Genomic DNA, 18,006 nt, shown 5'->3' on the forward strand with positions numbered 1-18,006 from the left:
AAACAAAACTAATTTTGGCAGCTAAAACCGCATACAAAAGTCACAGAGCCTAGGAAAGGTGTGATGTGTAAGCTGCACAAGAGGCATTTAAATGGGTTAGCAGAGGATTCAGGTTTCTCAGTGATGAATATCTTTTAGAGACATCATTTATACCAGAGGAGTCTTTTTGTGAGAGGATGAACTCATTCCCCATTTACAGGATAGGCCTGATGAGGATCTCCATGTTCACCTGGAACAGGGACATGAACTTACAGTTTCCTGTGTTTGTGGAGTGCCCCACAGCCTCTAGCTCATTAAATACTCTGGGGTTAACCTAATCTCTCCTGATAAAATACTGTCATTTTAAGTAAGTAGATATACATCAAGGTAAGCACATAGCTCTAACACCCCAAGACCCCAGTTAATGTCCTAGTCAGCAGCATGTAGAATCAGTCTGTGTTAGTCACTCCACATCAATGTGATTTGAGTTCTTGTGCCAAATGGGTCTCTTATATACCTTTAGGATTTTACAATAAGACTTTAAATGAAGTTGAAAAAAAATCTCTGGAAAAAAATTATTTGTTGCAAGATATCTTTTTTCAAGAATCTTCCTCTGACTGGTGTGGTCTGAAAACTCTTACAAGCAAAAGAGGTGGAGTGGCATCAAATGAAAATTCAGTCATGGATTGTGTTTCACACCTGAATGATATTGCCGTTAAAGGACTTTTGTTCATGTCCACTAAATTAAATTTAGGTATCTGGAAGATTAGATAGTATCTGAGTTTGTGTTTGGAGGAAGTTAAATGAAGGGAAGTTTCATGTTGTTGGAAGAAGTTTCATGTTTTTTAGGTCAGCAACAACCTCACATTCTCATGATTTTGACTGTAGAATCCAACTGACTATTCAAGAACAAAAATGTTACTTTTGGGAGGTACAGGGCTGGGATTTGGCTTCTGTTAATTGTCAAATTCACAGAAGTAATTAGGGAAAGGGTAACATTAAATATTCTTGGCTACCATCTCTGTTTTCAGATCACCAGGTAACATTCCTCTTTCTAGGTACAGGAACTTGTAAATTTTCACACTTATATGTTTTCCAGATGCATTAAAAATCTGTTCTTCACTTAGGGAGACATGAGTATGTTTGCTTCAGTTGTTTATTCTGAAATTCTTCAAGCTGTGAACTGTAGTGAGCAGTCAGTCACTCCAAATATACCCTTCAGTTTAATTTCCAGCTTTTGAAACAGTAGTGTTTAAGTTTGATGCAGACTAAAGTATGCCTTCTTTTTGTACATTAGAAGCTATTTACTCCATCACCTGGGATCCAAATAAATTTATAAATCTAGACCATTATCCTCCTATATTACATTATATAAAGCATTCTTTTGTCTTTATCCTATTTGCTGGATATATCTTGGACCCATAGTAAGCAAACACAGAAACAGAATGACTCTAATGTTTTAATATTTTTTCCTCAGTAAAATACACTACTTTTTCTCCAGTTTTTTATCTATACTGCCATAGCCTTCCATCCTGCTTTCTGATTCCCACCCATGCCTGTTTGCTTACCCACGATATGTCACACTGCGCTAATGCTTATATAATGGTTCACCAGACACCTTCTACCTCTTGAAAATACATACAAATATATTCTCTTGGCAAAGGCACTAAATTGCGTCTCTCTCCTACACTCACTCACTTTTAATTGCTTGGAAAAATATATTGTCTTCTGACAATTTTTCTGCCAAATTAGTTTGAAATTGGCCAAGTGGTTCAAAAATCATTGCATTGCCCTGATAACAACACAACATGGTAAAAGAAATTTCTTCATGTTTTTACAAAACCAGAAGAGAACCAACTGAGAGAGTAAAAAGACTTCTAATTCTTGTGGAAACGAAAACACCGTGTACAGAGTGATGAAGAACTGATCTACTGACCTGTTACAGTTGAAGCAATACACTGAATTCCTAGCTGCATCTGTGATTTCCACTTTTTCCAGAAACCAACCACTTGCTGTAAAAAAAAAAAAAAAAAAGTAAAAAAAAAAAAGTAAAAAAAAAAAGACAGGGCAAATTTAATATAACCAAAACACAAATAGAGCATAAGAAGGGTTTCTAATTTCATTTCCAAACCCCATGTGGTTCAGTACTTCCAAGTGTATTCAACATCAATAATAAAACTGAAATGTAGATGATGCAAATTACTACCAACTTCTCTCTGTTTTACAGGGAAGGTCTTTGATGTTTTTGACAGAAAATGTAATGGAAGATTTTTGTTAGAACTTAACTTATTTTTCCATATTGAACAGAACAGGCAGTAAGATAAACAAAACACAGTGCATGGTAATATTAAATACATTCTTGAAAACCCATTTTACCCTTTTCAGTACCTGGAAATGCACTTAAAATGCACCCCTGGTGGATATTCTACTACTCCTTTCTAATTAATATATTGATATGTATGAAAACCAAGTGGTGGATCTGAATGCTGCTCATATCTGTATTTCTCCAGCAGCTGTGATTCAGAATAGAACCTCTATTTGGGCCAATATTCATATCTGTTTCAGCTTTAAGAATGTATTAAATATTCTACTATAATCTCCTATTTTCCTGTGTGAAAAATATCCTCATTCTCGTGATATGGAATTTTATTTCATTGAGTATTAAAATATTAAGATTTTAAGCCAAAAATTTCATTGTATATATATATATACAATGTTTTTGTTGATCTCTTTAGTTGTGATTGCCAATGCAAATACTAATGATAACATTTTAAAACTAATTGGGATTATACTGCTAGTAGCTGAGTATATTTTTATATTCTTTGCATGTCCTAGAGATAAGGAACTATACTCTATTAAATTATTTTGGTTTTCAAATAAATTGGACAAAGTTCTAAGTCAGGTAAAACCTATAAAAATATTTTTAAGTAGGATAAAAATTTAATATAAAATATTTGTAATTTTTTTCATTTGGATAAAATGTAAAAACATAGCAACTTTTCTTGATTTTTCATTAGCATTTTTAAACAAATAGTTGCTGTATCCAGGCCACAAAATTGTCTAGGTTTTCCATCTTCAACTCACAAGATTCATTTATTGATATTGTGAAGTACTTTTGGAACTCTTTCAATGAAATCTTGTGAATGGTTTAATATATCATAGATTCTACTTGGGATATATGACCTTTCATGAAATCTCTAATTCACAGTCTGGATTATCAGCAATAAAAATTTACAGTCTCTCAAATTTACACCGCACTTTACAAAAGAATATAAAGGCATGTTTGCTCTCTTGAAAAGATTAAAATCTAATGCTTCATCCTTTATTGACAAAACTCCAACAGACACTACTGAAATCTCCAGTTATGGAGAAATCTAGTGGAAGCTAGGAAATATCAGCAAGCAGATGAAACGTTTCAAAGAGCTGTTACATTTGAGGAAGCTTGTGAGGGTAAAAGCTGATGTGACAAGAGACACATTTCAGAGAAAAATTTAGAGGAAGGTAGTCATATCTGTAAGATGAACCGACACACACTGGCTGAGCTAGGAAGGCAGCATTAGCAGATATGTTGATCAAGGCACAGAGAGAAATGATAATAATTTTGTTGATAGTTTGTGATCTAGGAAATTAAAGCTCAACCTAATATTTTCTCTGCAGATTTCTGTGCAACTCTCAGAGTGCCAGAAGTCTCCCAGGGTGGAGTTCCCTTCCCACACTGGGAATCAGTCCTAAGCTGAATTGTGTACATGTACAGCAGGATGAAATTCAGTGGGAAGATCTTATTCATTATAGGTGTTTCAACAGGTTTGGTGGTTTTCTGTTTGAGTTTTCAAACCTGAGACATATACACCACCACTGGGTAGTTAGGAAAAAAAAGCTGTTCAACTTTTTCCAAGTCAGAACTGCTATTTGCAGAATTTTGCTTGGTTCATCCTAGAAATGATAAACCCTGACCACTATATAGTGCACCTTGAACTTAGATTAATCAGATGGATTTGAGATGAGTTAAGCAAATTTCACCTCACTAGAGTACCACAATACAATCAGACCTATTTGACTCAAGTTATATATTGCCTACAAACTCAGTTTATGTATATGTGCATTTCTATATATCTGTACATATTTCATATTTGTATATCTCTAGGGTGTTTTTAGGACAAATAAGTGTAAGCTCAAAAGATTATATGCAGTAGTCTAACATTTTATTTTTATGTAAAATTCAGGGTTTAGAGGTTACACGCTGTACATAGAAACATTTTCCATCATCCTGTGTGGTTATGTACTATAACTACATCCTAACTTAGCATCAGGGCAAGACAGGGTACACAGTAGTGTTCTCCTCATACTTTCACAAGAAGAAAAGCTGAATGTGTGTGAGAGGGAGCTACAGCATGTTTTGACCGGAGTCTCAAAACTTGCTTGAATCACAGGGAAGTCCTATGTTGTGTAAAACATCCAATAAGGGTTTTGGCTGAGCAATGTTTGAAGGATAAAACCATCTGCAGTTTATCTTAACTAGATCTCCATCAGAAAAAAAATCAAGGTAAAGTCAAAGGAAATATGACAGACACAGAGGGGGTGAAAGCAAGAGCAGTCAAACTGACCTCATTTGTACACATATTTGTATTAGCTAACTGTAGCATAGCATGACTTCAAACACCTTTCCAAATGTCAGATCTTTAGGCAGAATATTTTTGCAAGGCTATTTAACACAGACAGTGTACTCACCGAATCCTTTCCCATCGTGACCAATTTCAATGGAATGTAGTCTGCCTAATTTTTTTGTCTTAATCTTGAATGTATCAACCTGTAATATTAAAATAAAGTTATTAAAAGTATTATATCTATACCAATGTTTGAAAATGTATTAATTTGTTTAGGTCAGTTCTGAGATTAATTCAAATGCAACAATAGCAATTCAAAATAGGTGAGTCACAGTTGAGGTGGTTTATTTGAGTGGACTCGATGATCCTTCTGGGTTCCTTCCAACTCAGAATAGTCTGTGATTTTGTGATTCTGTGATTTCCCTTGTTAAAGATATATGGTATAGATCCTATCCCTCTAGGTCTCAGTTTAAACACAAAATATTCACTTTTCAACTTATAGTAGGACAACCCCCAGCTCTTTCCTGACTTTCACCTACCAGAAAAACTCTTTTTGTCTCATGAATGCTCACCTGATATTGTCTTTTAAAATTTTATTAGTATATGATAAACATTCAAGAACATAAAGGTTTTTACTACATATACCATTCTGTCTCTCAAGTAGCATATACTTGTTTAATATTGCAGATTTTTTAAAATGAGATCCTTTTTTCATAAGACATTTGACATCACTGGCTACCCATTGACTTAGCTGGATTGCTAATAGGATTTCTACATATCTATTCTTTTTCAAATATTAGTGACACCTCCTATATAGTAGTAGGCAAAAGGAAATACTGCTCAAGACACCTTTTTACTTGCTTCTTGTGCTTGTGGTCAACCAGATTTATCAACCTCTTCAGTATGGAAGAAAATTCATGGGTAAAGATCTTTCAGAAGCTAGTAACAGAGATCCAGGCTGAAGAAACTCAGACCAGGTGCAGGTAAAAAATGTTTAGTACTACTGGAGATAATGAGGTACATTTCTTAAGGAAGATATTTTCACTGGAGTTCTAATTATTCCATCATTAACTCTCAATAAAACCACAGGAGACTGATATGGAAAATATATATATATTTCTTGCTACTTAAGGGTAACCATCATTGTACTCTGTTGCACAGGTGGAGACCAAATGGAGCAATTCCTTTGCCACAGTGATATGCTTATTAAATTAGGAAAATATTCAGCTAAGGTACTAGGACATCCCACAGAGGATCTGCGTTGTTCTGCAAATATCTGTATCTGAATTAGGGGTCTCTGAATAACAGCCTAAAGCATGATGGATATTAGAATCAGGTTGGTGTGCATGGTTCCATTTTATCTGGTAATAGGTTTATATATTCAGTGAGGCTAACAGCACTGGTTTCCATGGCAAAGTAAAATGATGGCATATAAGAAACCGATGTATTCTCATGGACAATATTCAAATTATGTGCAATAGCATGGGATAATGCACATATATGGACACATAAAGGCAATGCATACTGTGCATTTCAGAACAAGGAAATGCATAACTGGGCAGATAAGGGGATGTAATATGAAGATGTATTTTGGGACTAAGAGACAGAAGAGCAACAGTCAGCAGAAGTGAAATGTCCCTTGGTTACCCTGGTGAAAAGGCAAAACAGATAGCTGATACTATATCTCATCCAGTGATGTGAAAAAGAGAATGAATAAGTGCCTCAAGTTCTCTAAAGAACTTGCATAGATTTAAAATTTGCTTTTCCAGTACAGAAACAGACACAACCTGTGAAATCTGTGTACTCACCTTTCCTCTTTCAAAGGGGTTTTGATGATCTAGTGACTGAGAGAGTTGAAATACTTCAGATTTGTCCTCATTCCCAAATAAAATAATATGCACTTTGGCATCAGTCCCTGCACCCCTTTTGTCACCTGTGTATACTTTAACAGTATACTCTGTCACATCTCCTGCTTGACTTTCTTCTTCATTTAAGTTGTTATCTATGTCATTCTTTTGTTTGTCTCCTCTAATAACAAAAGATGGTGGGATTTCTCTTTGTATTTCAGGCTTGTTTCCATCAACAGAAAATTCTCTGAAAAACAAAATCACATATGCTTTTATGGTAAGTAAATCAACTGTTAAACCAAAAAAATGCTATGAATTTATGTGGAACAGTTAAAGATGGACTTATTTTTAAAATATCTATTGATAGAACTGCTCTGTGGTAGTAGCTTTAATTCAGTGTCTGCTGAGTGTTTTCAATTATTATATTATAAAAAAAACATTACTAGCTTTACATAATATACTTACTCATTCACTTCAAATACATAGATAGGATAGCCCTTCACAGCTTGTTTCACATGCAATTTTTTAATGTTCAATTTGCAGTCTACAAAGAAGGAAATAGAGTACAGTGAAAATGTTGCATTGCATGTCAAGAAACTAGGTATACTTTGTTATTATAATGGTGTCATTTCTAATATATTTAAACATCATTTATTAATTAATTTATGAATGCAAACAAATGAGCTAAAAATGTTGGAATCATTACAAAGTTCTTTATTTTTTTCCTATTTGTAAACCTCAAGTTAAAAAATTTAGGCGTAAGCGTTTCCTTTGTCTTAGTGAAGCAAAGGAGTGTTGTCTTCACTGTCCTTGGACAGGCATGTAGAAAAGATTTAGCATTTCTGAGGCAGGTACATTTGAGAAGGAAGCACAGAAATATGCATCTGGTGTTTCCTCCTCTATGACTGGTTGGCAGGAGGGCTGGAGTTCTATTCCACATGGAGCACAAAGAGCTTAGGTGGAAGGTATGAAGAAAGACCAGCAACTCACAGTATTCTTTTGCTGTTTGAGAAAAATTGCTCCCTGACTTACACTACCTTTTGAATTTTCTGCTGGGGGCTTCAGATGCATGGCCTGAATCTCTTGCCACTAGTTAGTCATGAAGACTATTCATTTTCCCTTCTGTCCTATTATTTGTCTCTTGAGCCCTTTTCAACAAACTGCATTCCAATGTCTTCTACTATTGTCCTAGTAGTGAATAGGATATATCCAGACTCCTGTGGAGGAATCAGGACACTGTGTTAGACTAATGACCTGCCAAGACAGTGCAGGGAGAGACTCAGAAGCTTCATGAAGTGATCTTGAAACCTCTGACCTTAAAATCCCGCTCAGACACTGAATAAAAGCATAAGTATATTAGAGCAACACTCTGCCTGGAGTGAGCAGTCCTGCAGGGTACATTTGACTTTCTTGAAGGCTGAGAGGCCCCGCAGAGAGACCTTGACAAATTAGAGAATTTGGGCAATCACCAACCATTTGCAGTTCAACAAGGGGAAGTGCTGGATTCTGCACCTGGGATGGGGCAGCAGTGCCCTGGCAGCCAGGAGAGCCAATGATGTCCTGGGGGGCATCAGACAAAGCATCTCCATCTGGTCAAGGGAGGGGATTGTCCTGCTTTGCTCTATACTGGGATGCCCTCACCTTGAATATTGTGTGCAGTTTTGGGCACCACAATATAAGAAAGATATAAAGCTAATGGAGAATGTCCAAAGGAAGGCAACAAAGATGGTGAAGGGCCTTAAGAGGAAGTTGTATGAGGAGCAGCTGAGGTCACTTGGTCTGTTCAGCCTGGAGAAGAGGAGACTGAGGGGAGACCTCATTGCAGTCTACAGCTTCCTCATGAGGGGAAGAGGAAGGGCAGGCACTTATCTGAAGCTGTGTCAGGGAAGGTTTAGGTTGGACACTGGAACAGGCTCCCCAGAGAAGTGGTCACAGCACAAGGCTGACAGAGTTCAATAAGCATTTGGATGATACTCTCAGACACATGGTGGGACACTTGGGGACAGTTCTGTGAAGGGCTAAGAGTTGGTCTTGATGATCCTTGTGGGTCTCTCCCAAGTCAGTATATTCTATGATTCTGTGACTTCAAATGCTAAAGAGCTTTCTTAGTTTTCAGGATTTTCAGTTCAAATCCAAATCAGTCTCAGTCCAAACAAGTCTGGTTGCAATATGGACACCCTCACTCATCTGAAGTGTTTTATCAAGTAAGTCACTCCTCTAGAAAAAAATCTATTATACATCTGCTCAATCCTCCCTTCCTAACACATACAGAGGCAATAAGCCCAATGTCCCTCCTTTGTGAACTGTGTTTTCAAACCCGAATGGAAAAGTCTTGCCTGTCATGCTCTCTGTGGTACCCTTTGGCAACACACAATTGCCACATTCAATAAATGTCAGTCAGACAGATGATCATAGTTAACTTCCTCAACGGAAGCTTTGGGAAACAAAAGCAGTGAGCTATTTGCCTTGCTCTCTGCAGCAGCATGGCAGGGCTGTCACTCTTCTTGCCTTTCTTTCTGTAGTAACTGCAGCTCTACACCACATCCTCTTGGAAGCCCCCAGCAAACAAGGCAGCCTGTGCTGTGGTGTAGGGTGTTGACCAGCCAATGGGTATGTACACACTTACTGCCCAAATGTCATCTTACATATTTGGTTGAAAATGGGAGGTGAGTGTAAAAGGTTTCTATGAGGTGCCCAAAGATGGGCAAACAAGACAGAAAAAGTGAAGACAAAGAACCCCTGTTTTCTAGAAAACTGTCTGAAAATGATCAACAGTAATACACAGTGAGTAGTGATTTACAATTATATAGTTACTTTCATCAGTGGACTTTAAAAAAATTATTACTGATTATTTAAATATTCCTTCATAGCATGATATAATCCTACAGGCAAGGAGAAGTTAAAATTATGATGGTTTTAAAGTTCAGTAACAAAACTTGCTGACTGACAAATAGAGGTAAAATTCCCCTTTAAATGTCACAGGGAGAAAACAGAACAGGTGGGGAAAACAGTGGAAAATAATTGAATCACAGAAGGACAAACAAATACCAATTTTTCACTTGAGTTATAATTATTCTCCTAGATAACTTATTAATAGATGATGTATTAATCACAGAATATAATAATTCCTCTTAATTTTATGTTCTTTCTTTTATGCAAAGGAATAGTTTACTTTCTTGATGCCATAATGATATAGTCTTTAGATCCAAGGACTTTATTTTGTGAAAATGTAGGATTTTCCTTTATAAAATTTTACATTTTCTAAAAGTAGCCAGAGGGAAACAATTAGAATTTAACTCTGGCAGTGATTTCATTGCCTTTAACAAGAGGCTAGCTGTGTGATTCACATCACTGACTTCAGAAAGTAAAAAGTACTTTACCTGTTTTACTGCTGATCAAAAGAACAATTTTGTCCAGTTCTCCCAAATCAACAGCATCCACGATAACTAGAAATGACTAAAATAAAATTATTCAGTATTGCGATCTTAAATTATATTACCTAACTGTATCGAAAACCCTGAAAATTATATATAGAGAGAGTACAAGAATGGATTAAAGAGTAAATTTCTTTAAGACACAGTACCTCATTTTCCTCTCCATGCTGGACTTTCTGCAATGGCCAAAGAAGGGATCTGTCCCCTGTGTCACCATGAGTACCACATATACATGCAGTCATGTGCACTAAATTTCGCTCACTCCAAATATTTCTAGAAAATACTGTGAGGTGATATGTAACCACTGCAATATCAAGCAAAAAGAGATCTTGTAAGACTGTACCATAGTCTTGCACAGCTATTTGACAACATAGCATTGTAGAGCCAGATGTAATTAAAAAGCATGTGAAAATTACAGTAAAACTCAAAATTACTGCATTTTTTCCCCTAATTTTGTCTTGTAATTGTATCACCAGTCTCTCAGATCTGAAACTTGAGAAACAAGACTGGATCAACCCAAAGCAAGAGTGAAAGCATTGCATTTGAAAGATTTCTTTCTTGGATCACCGTGTCAGAGAGAAGCAAGAGTGGACCTGCCCCACAAGGGTGGATAAGACAGGAACTCAGCAAGGTCCCAGGGCATGCAGTGCCTCTCTGAGCAGGTAACAGTTCTGCAGCACCGGCATGTGGCAGGCAGAGCTGTCAACAGTCCCAAATGCAGCAAACAGTAAAAACAACCTGAGATCCATGCTGGTTATTGAGGTAGGAGCAGCAAGAGGATCAGAGGAGGATTGAAAATAGGGCTACAACATGGGGCCAGGGCCTGTACAGAAGATCAGGGCAGAGAGAGGACTAGAGAAAGACACACATCTGAGGTAGCTCTGACACGACCTGAAATTGACAACCCATGCCCATTATGGCTGGAGCTTCCAGGTCAAGGCAAGTTCAGACCTGTTGACCTATCATGGCTCTGATACACTGTAGGGAAGTAGAGGTTGCATTGCATTAACACTGTATCAGATCATACAGTAGATAGAATTGGTAAAGTCTGTTGTACAAAAAAGAGCAATTGGGGGAAACTAATGTAGGCAAGGGCAGAGGGCTAAAATGCTTCAATAGTGGACTTTGTTCAGGTAGTGCAATCAGACCATCATAGCATAAACATAGGCAACCAAGTTTTTATCCCTATAGTGTACTGAATAGATTGGAGAAGGGAAAAACAAAAGAAATCTCTGAAGTTACATACAATAAGGGTAACATATATGAATGTTACAATCTTGGTGTGAATTATGGCTCTCTGTTAACTCAGTTGAAATAATCAGTTTGAAAGTAACACAATGCATTTGTATTTCACCTTTTGAATACTTAATTGTTTTGCCTTAAAAACTGCAGTAGTGTAAAATTCAGCTTCTGTACAACCCTCTATGCAAGAAGAGAGAGAGAGCTCAACATGCCATCCCTGGGGACTTCTGAGGTGTAAGGACCTCAAAAGTGAGGCACAATGAAGAGAAACTATTTATGTATATACTCAGCTGGAGGCCTCTGCCTATTAGTACACCCAAAGGCACATGTGTGCACAACCAGATCTCAAGAGTCTGTTCTGCATTTTATCAACTGCATTTTGATGGTTTCAGTTAGCCATTAGCATATGCTTCATCACAATCCCAAGTAGAAAATATATTAAAACATTAAAAGTAACTAAGGGATTAAATACTAAGGCACTCTATGAATGACAGAACTGTATCTGAATTTAACAGTACGTGGCTTCAGGTTATGGTGATTATGATCAGCTGCTTTCCATTCCAATTAACATAATGCTGGTTTTGCTTTTAGCTGAGAAAAAGAAAACCAAGGGGAAAATAAATTAGATTTAGAAAGCTAACAGAAAAGCATATATCTTATGCAAAATAAATTGCAAGTAAGTTTGTGTGTAAAGATCACTTTGAACTCCACATGTTCCACCTGCTGTGGAGCTGCTTAAAACTGTCTTGGACATAAATGGCAAAGATTTGGGTGAGTCACTGTTCTAGTTTTTTTTTCCCTACTGTGGTTGCAAAGCCCTCCTTGGAGACTTCTAAAGCATGTGTGGAAAGGAATAAAAGCAATAGAGAAGAGCTATTTCATTTGTTTGTTATTTTACCTAAGCACATAGGTAATATAATACCTATTCCTTGTTTGTGACTTTTTTATCTCTTGATCTCAGAGCATTTACAAAGAATATTACTGAAAAAAACAAAACAAAACAAAACAAAAACAAAGAATGAGGAAATTCTTTTTTCAACCAAGAGGTAAATGAGACAGCCGGGGTCAGAACGAAGATCATAAGGATTCCAGTTTCACTGTCCCTTTATCACCCATGCTACATCTTCTTCTCATCATTTCTGTGTGCTTGTCCCTGTATCCTAAATCCTTCTGCATGTGACAGAGATCAGTCTTTTCAAAGGGCCACACTCATGACCATTATGTTCATCTGAAGTTCCTCTTTGTTTAATCTTGTGTGTAGGAGATGAAATCCATTAAGCCTAGTTCTGTAACCATACTGCATACATTTTCAAGTGAAAAGAACATCCCTAAGAAATATAAAAATTAAAGCCTAAATACAAATTTTACATTTTCAGTTGCAGCCAAAGTATTAAAAATTAAAAAACCTGAAACCAACCTCTGTTAATTCTACTGAGATAATTTGTATACCTACATTTAATTGCATTCAAACACCTCACTGAAACTGGTCCATAAGTTCCAGTACACAGTGTATTGGAGTAGTCAATTTAAGATCTACTTCAGCTCACTTTAGATGAACTGATTAGTGTTTTACCCAAATAACTCATTTGGTTTCTGCATAAAACTTGGAGACAAATTATTTTAAGTATCATTATGTGGTCTGTTAATTTAGTTGGCAATTGTTTCATAATATGGTGGCACCCAGTTAACATCATGTTAGAAGGTATTGTGGATTTTAGATGAAAAGATTTCTTTTATTTTACTTAATCAAGATGATATATGTAAGAATTGTTGAACTAATTTCAACAGGCATAAATATTTGGAGTGTATAAAGGTAATAAAGCTGAACTTATATGTAGTTTTGAGCTGTTATTTACTGAGAACATTTGTTTTGAATGTTCAAACAAACAACAAAATTGCTTAATAGTAAATGAGCTATAAAAAATCACATCGTTAATGTCAGTAATATGAGCAGCTGAGGACTAAACAAAGGAGAATAGAAATATTACAGTATTGCAAGAAAGGGATATTTCTTATAAACTGTTCTTTGTAGCATATAATAATGGTTCTGTGCAATCAAATGAATGTTGCATTCCCCACTTTATGGTAGAGAAATTAAGCTGAGTGGGTAGTATTTTCCTTCATACATTTTAAATTCTTATCCAGCGTTCATGAATCATTAAATAAAGACAATAAAAAATTCTGGTTTGATAATGATTTCTATTGTAATACTAGGATGTGTTAACCTCCTGGACTACTCTTCTGCTTTGAAGTAGATTTATACCTACCAGAAAGTTCTTCTTTTAATGGCCACTGTATAGGGAATTCAATCCATCTGTCTCCATTAGGAGAAAGAGGAATTGTTTTATTTATGGTGAGACTAAAGGTATCCAAAGTTGATGTGTTCTGTATTTTAAAGTGACGAAGAGACAACTGGGATATGCTGGTTTCCAAATTCTGGAGACCAAGTCTCACTTTATAAAGGATTCCCAAATCAGATGGTAAATGTATCTAGGAAGCAACAAAATAATGAGTTAGCATTCAGAGATATACAGATAAATGCACAGGTAGTTTAGAGGAAGAGAGGAATTTTGCTCTAAAGGGGTCAGCACAGTCCTGGACTCATTTGCATCAGTCTTGGTGCTAAAAGTCCCAGTGAGTTCAAAAGCAGCAAAATCAGGCAGACAGTAGGCACTTAAGGATAATTTAGCTTTATCCTCTAGGGACATTCATTGTAATTGTTCTATCAAATTTGAATTACATACCACACTGATTTCTAATTGTGAATATGTAATGTTAATGCCATTTAAATTTATATGCATTATTAACTTTTTTTGTGGAAAAAGAAAAAAAGCATGAGTTTAATCATCATGAATTTGAGAAAGTCAAAAATAAAAAGATAAATCTGGTATGCAACTGAAAATTTCAGTTCTATTTTTCTTGACTATTTAACCAATAATATATGATTATTTCTCTTTAAAAGGAAACTCAAAGAAAATTTAAATATATCTATATGTTATTTTACATCATATGTTATTTGGTTCTTCATCTGATGTTCCACTCTCTTTTCCATGGAAACTGGATTTGACTTGCCGTTGCTTCCATAAAAAACCATAACCATTTTGGATATGTTTTCTGACAACTCTTCAAATTCTGTTTTTGTTTCTTCTTCATGTTTTGTGAAATAAATCCTCCATCTGCCTTCTGAACATATAAAATAAGGAAAATAAAAAGGAAGAAATAATAATTATGTTTCTATTTTCATATATTAACCAAAGTATCTCATATAAAATTTCTAAGATGCCTTAGTCTACATGGGAGCCTTATTTTAAAAGCATGTCATATGAGTGCTGATCAGCTCCCTAAGTCTATTGCCATTTCTTACTATTGCAAGCTGAAAACTATTGTCAGTACTAGTAAGTGTAATGACATACTGTGATGAAAATATTCTCCCATTATTATTTCAGAACTTATCAATAAAACAGGCAATGTAATGACAGAAGTTATACCTGAATTCATTTGCTCTCTTCCTAAAGGCCAGGCAGAAGTGCCCCTCCTCTCCTGAATTTCTAATTAAAAAAGAGATCAAATTAATACTTTCTGTAGAATGGTGTCTATACAATAACAAATGTCTGTATTCATCTCTAGTGAGGCAATTGAATGAGTATTATATAATTTAAAGATTTAACTAGGAAGTGTACAATGTGATTTTCTACTTAGGCATCACCTTTTACACATCATCCTATTTAAAGAAATTACTCTAGCACTAGCTCTTTACTATGGAATGGTTGTAACATGAAGATTCACGTAGTTTCCATTTTAAACCATTTCTGTCTCAGTTGTACAATTCATGCTCTGGATGACTGAGCATTAATTGAATGACTTTAACACTCATTCTAGGGGCTGATGTTGCTCCCACTGATATTCGTCTCCATTGATTTCAGTGGGATTTGGCACAGAGGAAAACTGCTCATAAACATTAGGTAGAGGCCTGAATCAAACCTGAACCTTCCTTTGAGTTCATAACCTAGACTGGATTTGTCAATTATTATATAAAGAAATTCACAGGAACACTGCCCAAATCAATGCAGCCTGGTAGAAAGAGAAATTAAATATTCCTTTTTTTTTTTTTATAAAAGTCCCAACATACAGTCTAAAACAAATCTGAAATCATTTACTTTTGCACATTAACAGCTTCCTCCTTTTCTTGATCATTGCAAATGATCAAAAGTTAGAGATGATAAAGCAGAGGAAATGGATTGAACTGGAATCCTATTCAGTATCAAGAGGCTATTGCTGGACAAGAACTGTCACACCAATGTTGCTACAGGGAGCTGAGATGCCCTGGAAGTTAGGAGGAAAAGAACTAGAATATTTTCTGTAATCTATGGATTCATCCATACAGTCAATTAACTTTTCCTAGAGGCAGTATCATTTGAAATACATGAGTCTTAGATGTACATACTGGGCTTTGGTTTTCTACTGACCTGGTTAGATGGACTATGTTGTGGTTCCAGCTTGTACACCAGATTGTATTGAAATACATGTTTGTATTGAAACCAATGACACAAGGAGGGAAGGTGTACATTCCCTTCTTGTTTTGACAGAGTGCAGTCACAGGCAGTGGGGTGAAACCTGTGCCTTGGTGGACTGATTACTCATATGGAGTCAGTCAGAAATATGTCCAGTTGCTGGCAAAAGCTGTCCAAAATGTGTAGCATAAATACTGTAAAGCAGTAATCTTGAATACAAGAGAGACGTTTCCTCCACTGCTTAAACATAGTTTGCCCCAATTTTTGTCTCATTTTCACTCTGCTTAGCAGAGGTATTTGAAGTTTAAAAAATAGTTCTCGAGTGTAGAAGTAAGACTTGGAGAGGCAGCAACTGGTAAAGCAATAGCTCAAATATGTTGCCATTTATGCCACTGTAAACTTGAAGTAACAAAGCAGAAATTATCCACTTGCAAATACTGGTTATTAAATGGTACTAAAACACAACAGTGTTCAGACACACTAATTCCCTACATAATGACAATGTTCTACTGGAATATTTTGAACCACAACTTATTTGTAGAAGCAAATCACTTAGCTGCATTCCAGAGTTCGGAGCAAATTTCTTAGCAAATGATAGAAGATAGTATTGACCTGTGGCATTCAGAGTTACTGAGGCAAATCTTTTTCCATCGTGTCTGTCTTTAAGCCACGTTTGAGCCACAAACAATGTTTCTGTCCCTGAAGATGGCTCTTTCACTATGATCTTCTCCAGAAACCAGTCAGAGCCTTTCCCTTTTTCAACTATCATCCTTTGCAGAATGCCAACATCTACTGCTTCCACTTGAAAAATGTCCACCTGAAATATTCAGAATCAAAAAGTCATATGGAAACAGAACCATGGAACTAAATTATTAGTGTATTTTGAAAAACAGAAGTAAGAAAAGAGTCAAGACTTTTTTATTAATTCAATAAATACCAACACAACAGATGAACAGAACCAGAACTTTAACAAGTTTAAAGATGCTAAATGCCCACTTTAAGAAGTATTTATCCCATTTGTGGTTCCACAATTTACAGTTGAACTACCTCTTTGTCCACATAGATCTATCAGTTGCTTATGCTCAGTTTGTGAGAGATTTTCCTTCCCAAAGTTCAAGTTTAATGTTCTACAGGGATGACATTTTAAACATATCTTATTCTCAACAAAATAGATGCTAAGGACTATCATTTGAGGGATGAAATATAGGGAATAAGAAAGGCAGAAATGAGCATCACAGAAAGGTATTTTATCTTCTTAGAAAATCATGACAAACTTGATTCCAGATTTGGATTAATTTGTAGGATTAGTTTTAATAAAAGTAACTGAATTTAAGGAAAATGTTAAAGACAGTTACATTGAAATAAGTTTCACTATTCTCTATCAGTTAAAAAGTCCACAACATTTTTACAGGATTTGCGATAGTGAAGTAGGATTCCTAAAGAAAATAGTGAAATGTCACACATTAACCATTTTCAATATATGTGGGTTTGGCTTTTTGGGTCTTCACTTATCTTCCTATTTCCTGAAATGGAAAACAGAGATTATATTCTTTGCATAGAGACTTTCCACCTTTTTTGCCTTATAGTTTTATGAATTTCTATTGGGTCTGATAACTGATAAAATATAGTGTTATTTGTGATGGAATTTCCAGCATGATTTAAAGATCTAAAGATGTTTCTGAAGGGAGTGGGTAGCAATAAAAAACATGATGAAAAACACTCGAGTCCTGAAAAGTCTTCTCAACCTAATTCACACTGAAGTTGCTCTGCCAGAGCAAGAGGGCAGCAGTCCTTATTCAAAGGTTTATGCAGAGATGAAACAGAGAAAAGCAGTTCTCTTGCTCAACCAGTCACAGTTATGTGTCTTTCCCGTGCAGGTTTTCCAGCTGAAGAACTCATGAAAGATGTGTGTCACGAAGACCAGCCCGACCAGTTTGCACCTTAATAAGACCCAGCATAAACTAAAATATTGAGCTGAAAATTGAAGATAATGTATAACCTATTTAACAAAAGGATCCACATAAACTGAATTTTTAAAAAATTGTTCTTTAGCATTTTTTTCTCATTTTTCATTAATATATGTACATGTGAACATGAAAATGTGTGTTTGTGAATTACATCTTTAACAGTCTCCTAAAAATAATCACCAACCTGTCACTGAATTACTCTGTGACTTCTGTACTGAAAGGTCATGTTAGTCAAAAACTGCTGCAGATCTTATCATCATCACATCTGCACTATCACTCATAAGTTATCATGTGAAATGGGAAAATGAGACAATGATTTTAATGAAAAAGTGTTGACGATCCACTTGAATAGCTATACTTCTTTGCAAGGAGTCAAGGTTATCAGCTGCTTAGTGAATTGATACTGGCAAAAGCATAAAATG

General features: G+C 35.8%; 1 protein-coding gene across 4 annotated transcripts in view; it reads right to left on the minus strand.

The window, feature by feature from the left end:
- The window catches only part of RP1 (RP1 axonemal microtubule associated), a 184,016-nt gene that overhangs the window by 5,060 nt on the left and 160,950 nt on the right, over window positions 1-18,006 (minus strand). For 3 of the 4 annotated variants that reach the window (XM_071554517.1, XM_071554516.1, XM_071554515.1), the window contains 10 exons: window positions 16,230-16,434; window positions 14,595-14,654; window positions 14,111-14,289; window positions 13,374-13,596; window positions 10,014-10,168; window positions 9,811-9,886; window positions 6,896-6,974; window positions 6,392-6,677; window positions 4,708-4,786; window positions 1,916-1,991 (listed from right to left, as the gene is read on the minus strand). In XM_071554517.1, coding sequence (XP_071410618.1) covers window positions 1,916-1,991; window positions 4,708-4,786; window positions 6,392-6,677; window positions 6,896-6,974; window positions 9,811-9,886; window positions 10,014-10,168; window positions 13,374-13,596; window positions 14,111-14,289; window positions 14,595-14,654; window positions 16,230-16,434 — 1,418 coding nt within the window. The remainder of the gene's footprint in view (window positions 1-1,915; window positions 1,992-4,707; window positions 4,787-6,391; window positions 6,678-6,895; window positions 6,975-9,810; window positions 9,887-10,013; window positions 10,169-13,373; window positions 13,597-14,110; window positions 14,290-14,594; window positions 14,655-16,229; window positions 16,435-18,006) is intronic. The other variant, XM_071554518.1, reaches the window with a different exon arrangement.

The sequence above is a fragment of the Pithys albifrons genome, chromosome 4 (assembly GCF_047495875.1).
Source record: "Pithys albifrons albifrons isolate INPA30051 chromosome 4, PitAlb_v1, whole genome shotgun sequence".
Taxonomy (NCBI): Eukaryota; Metazoa; Chordata; class Aves; order Passeriformes; family Thamnophilidae; genus Pithys; species Pithys albifrons.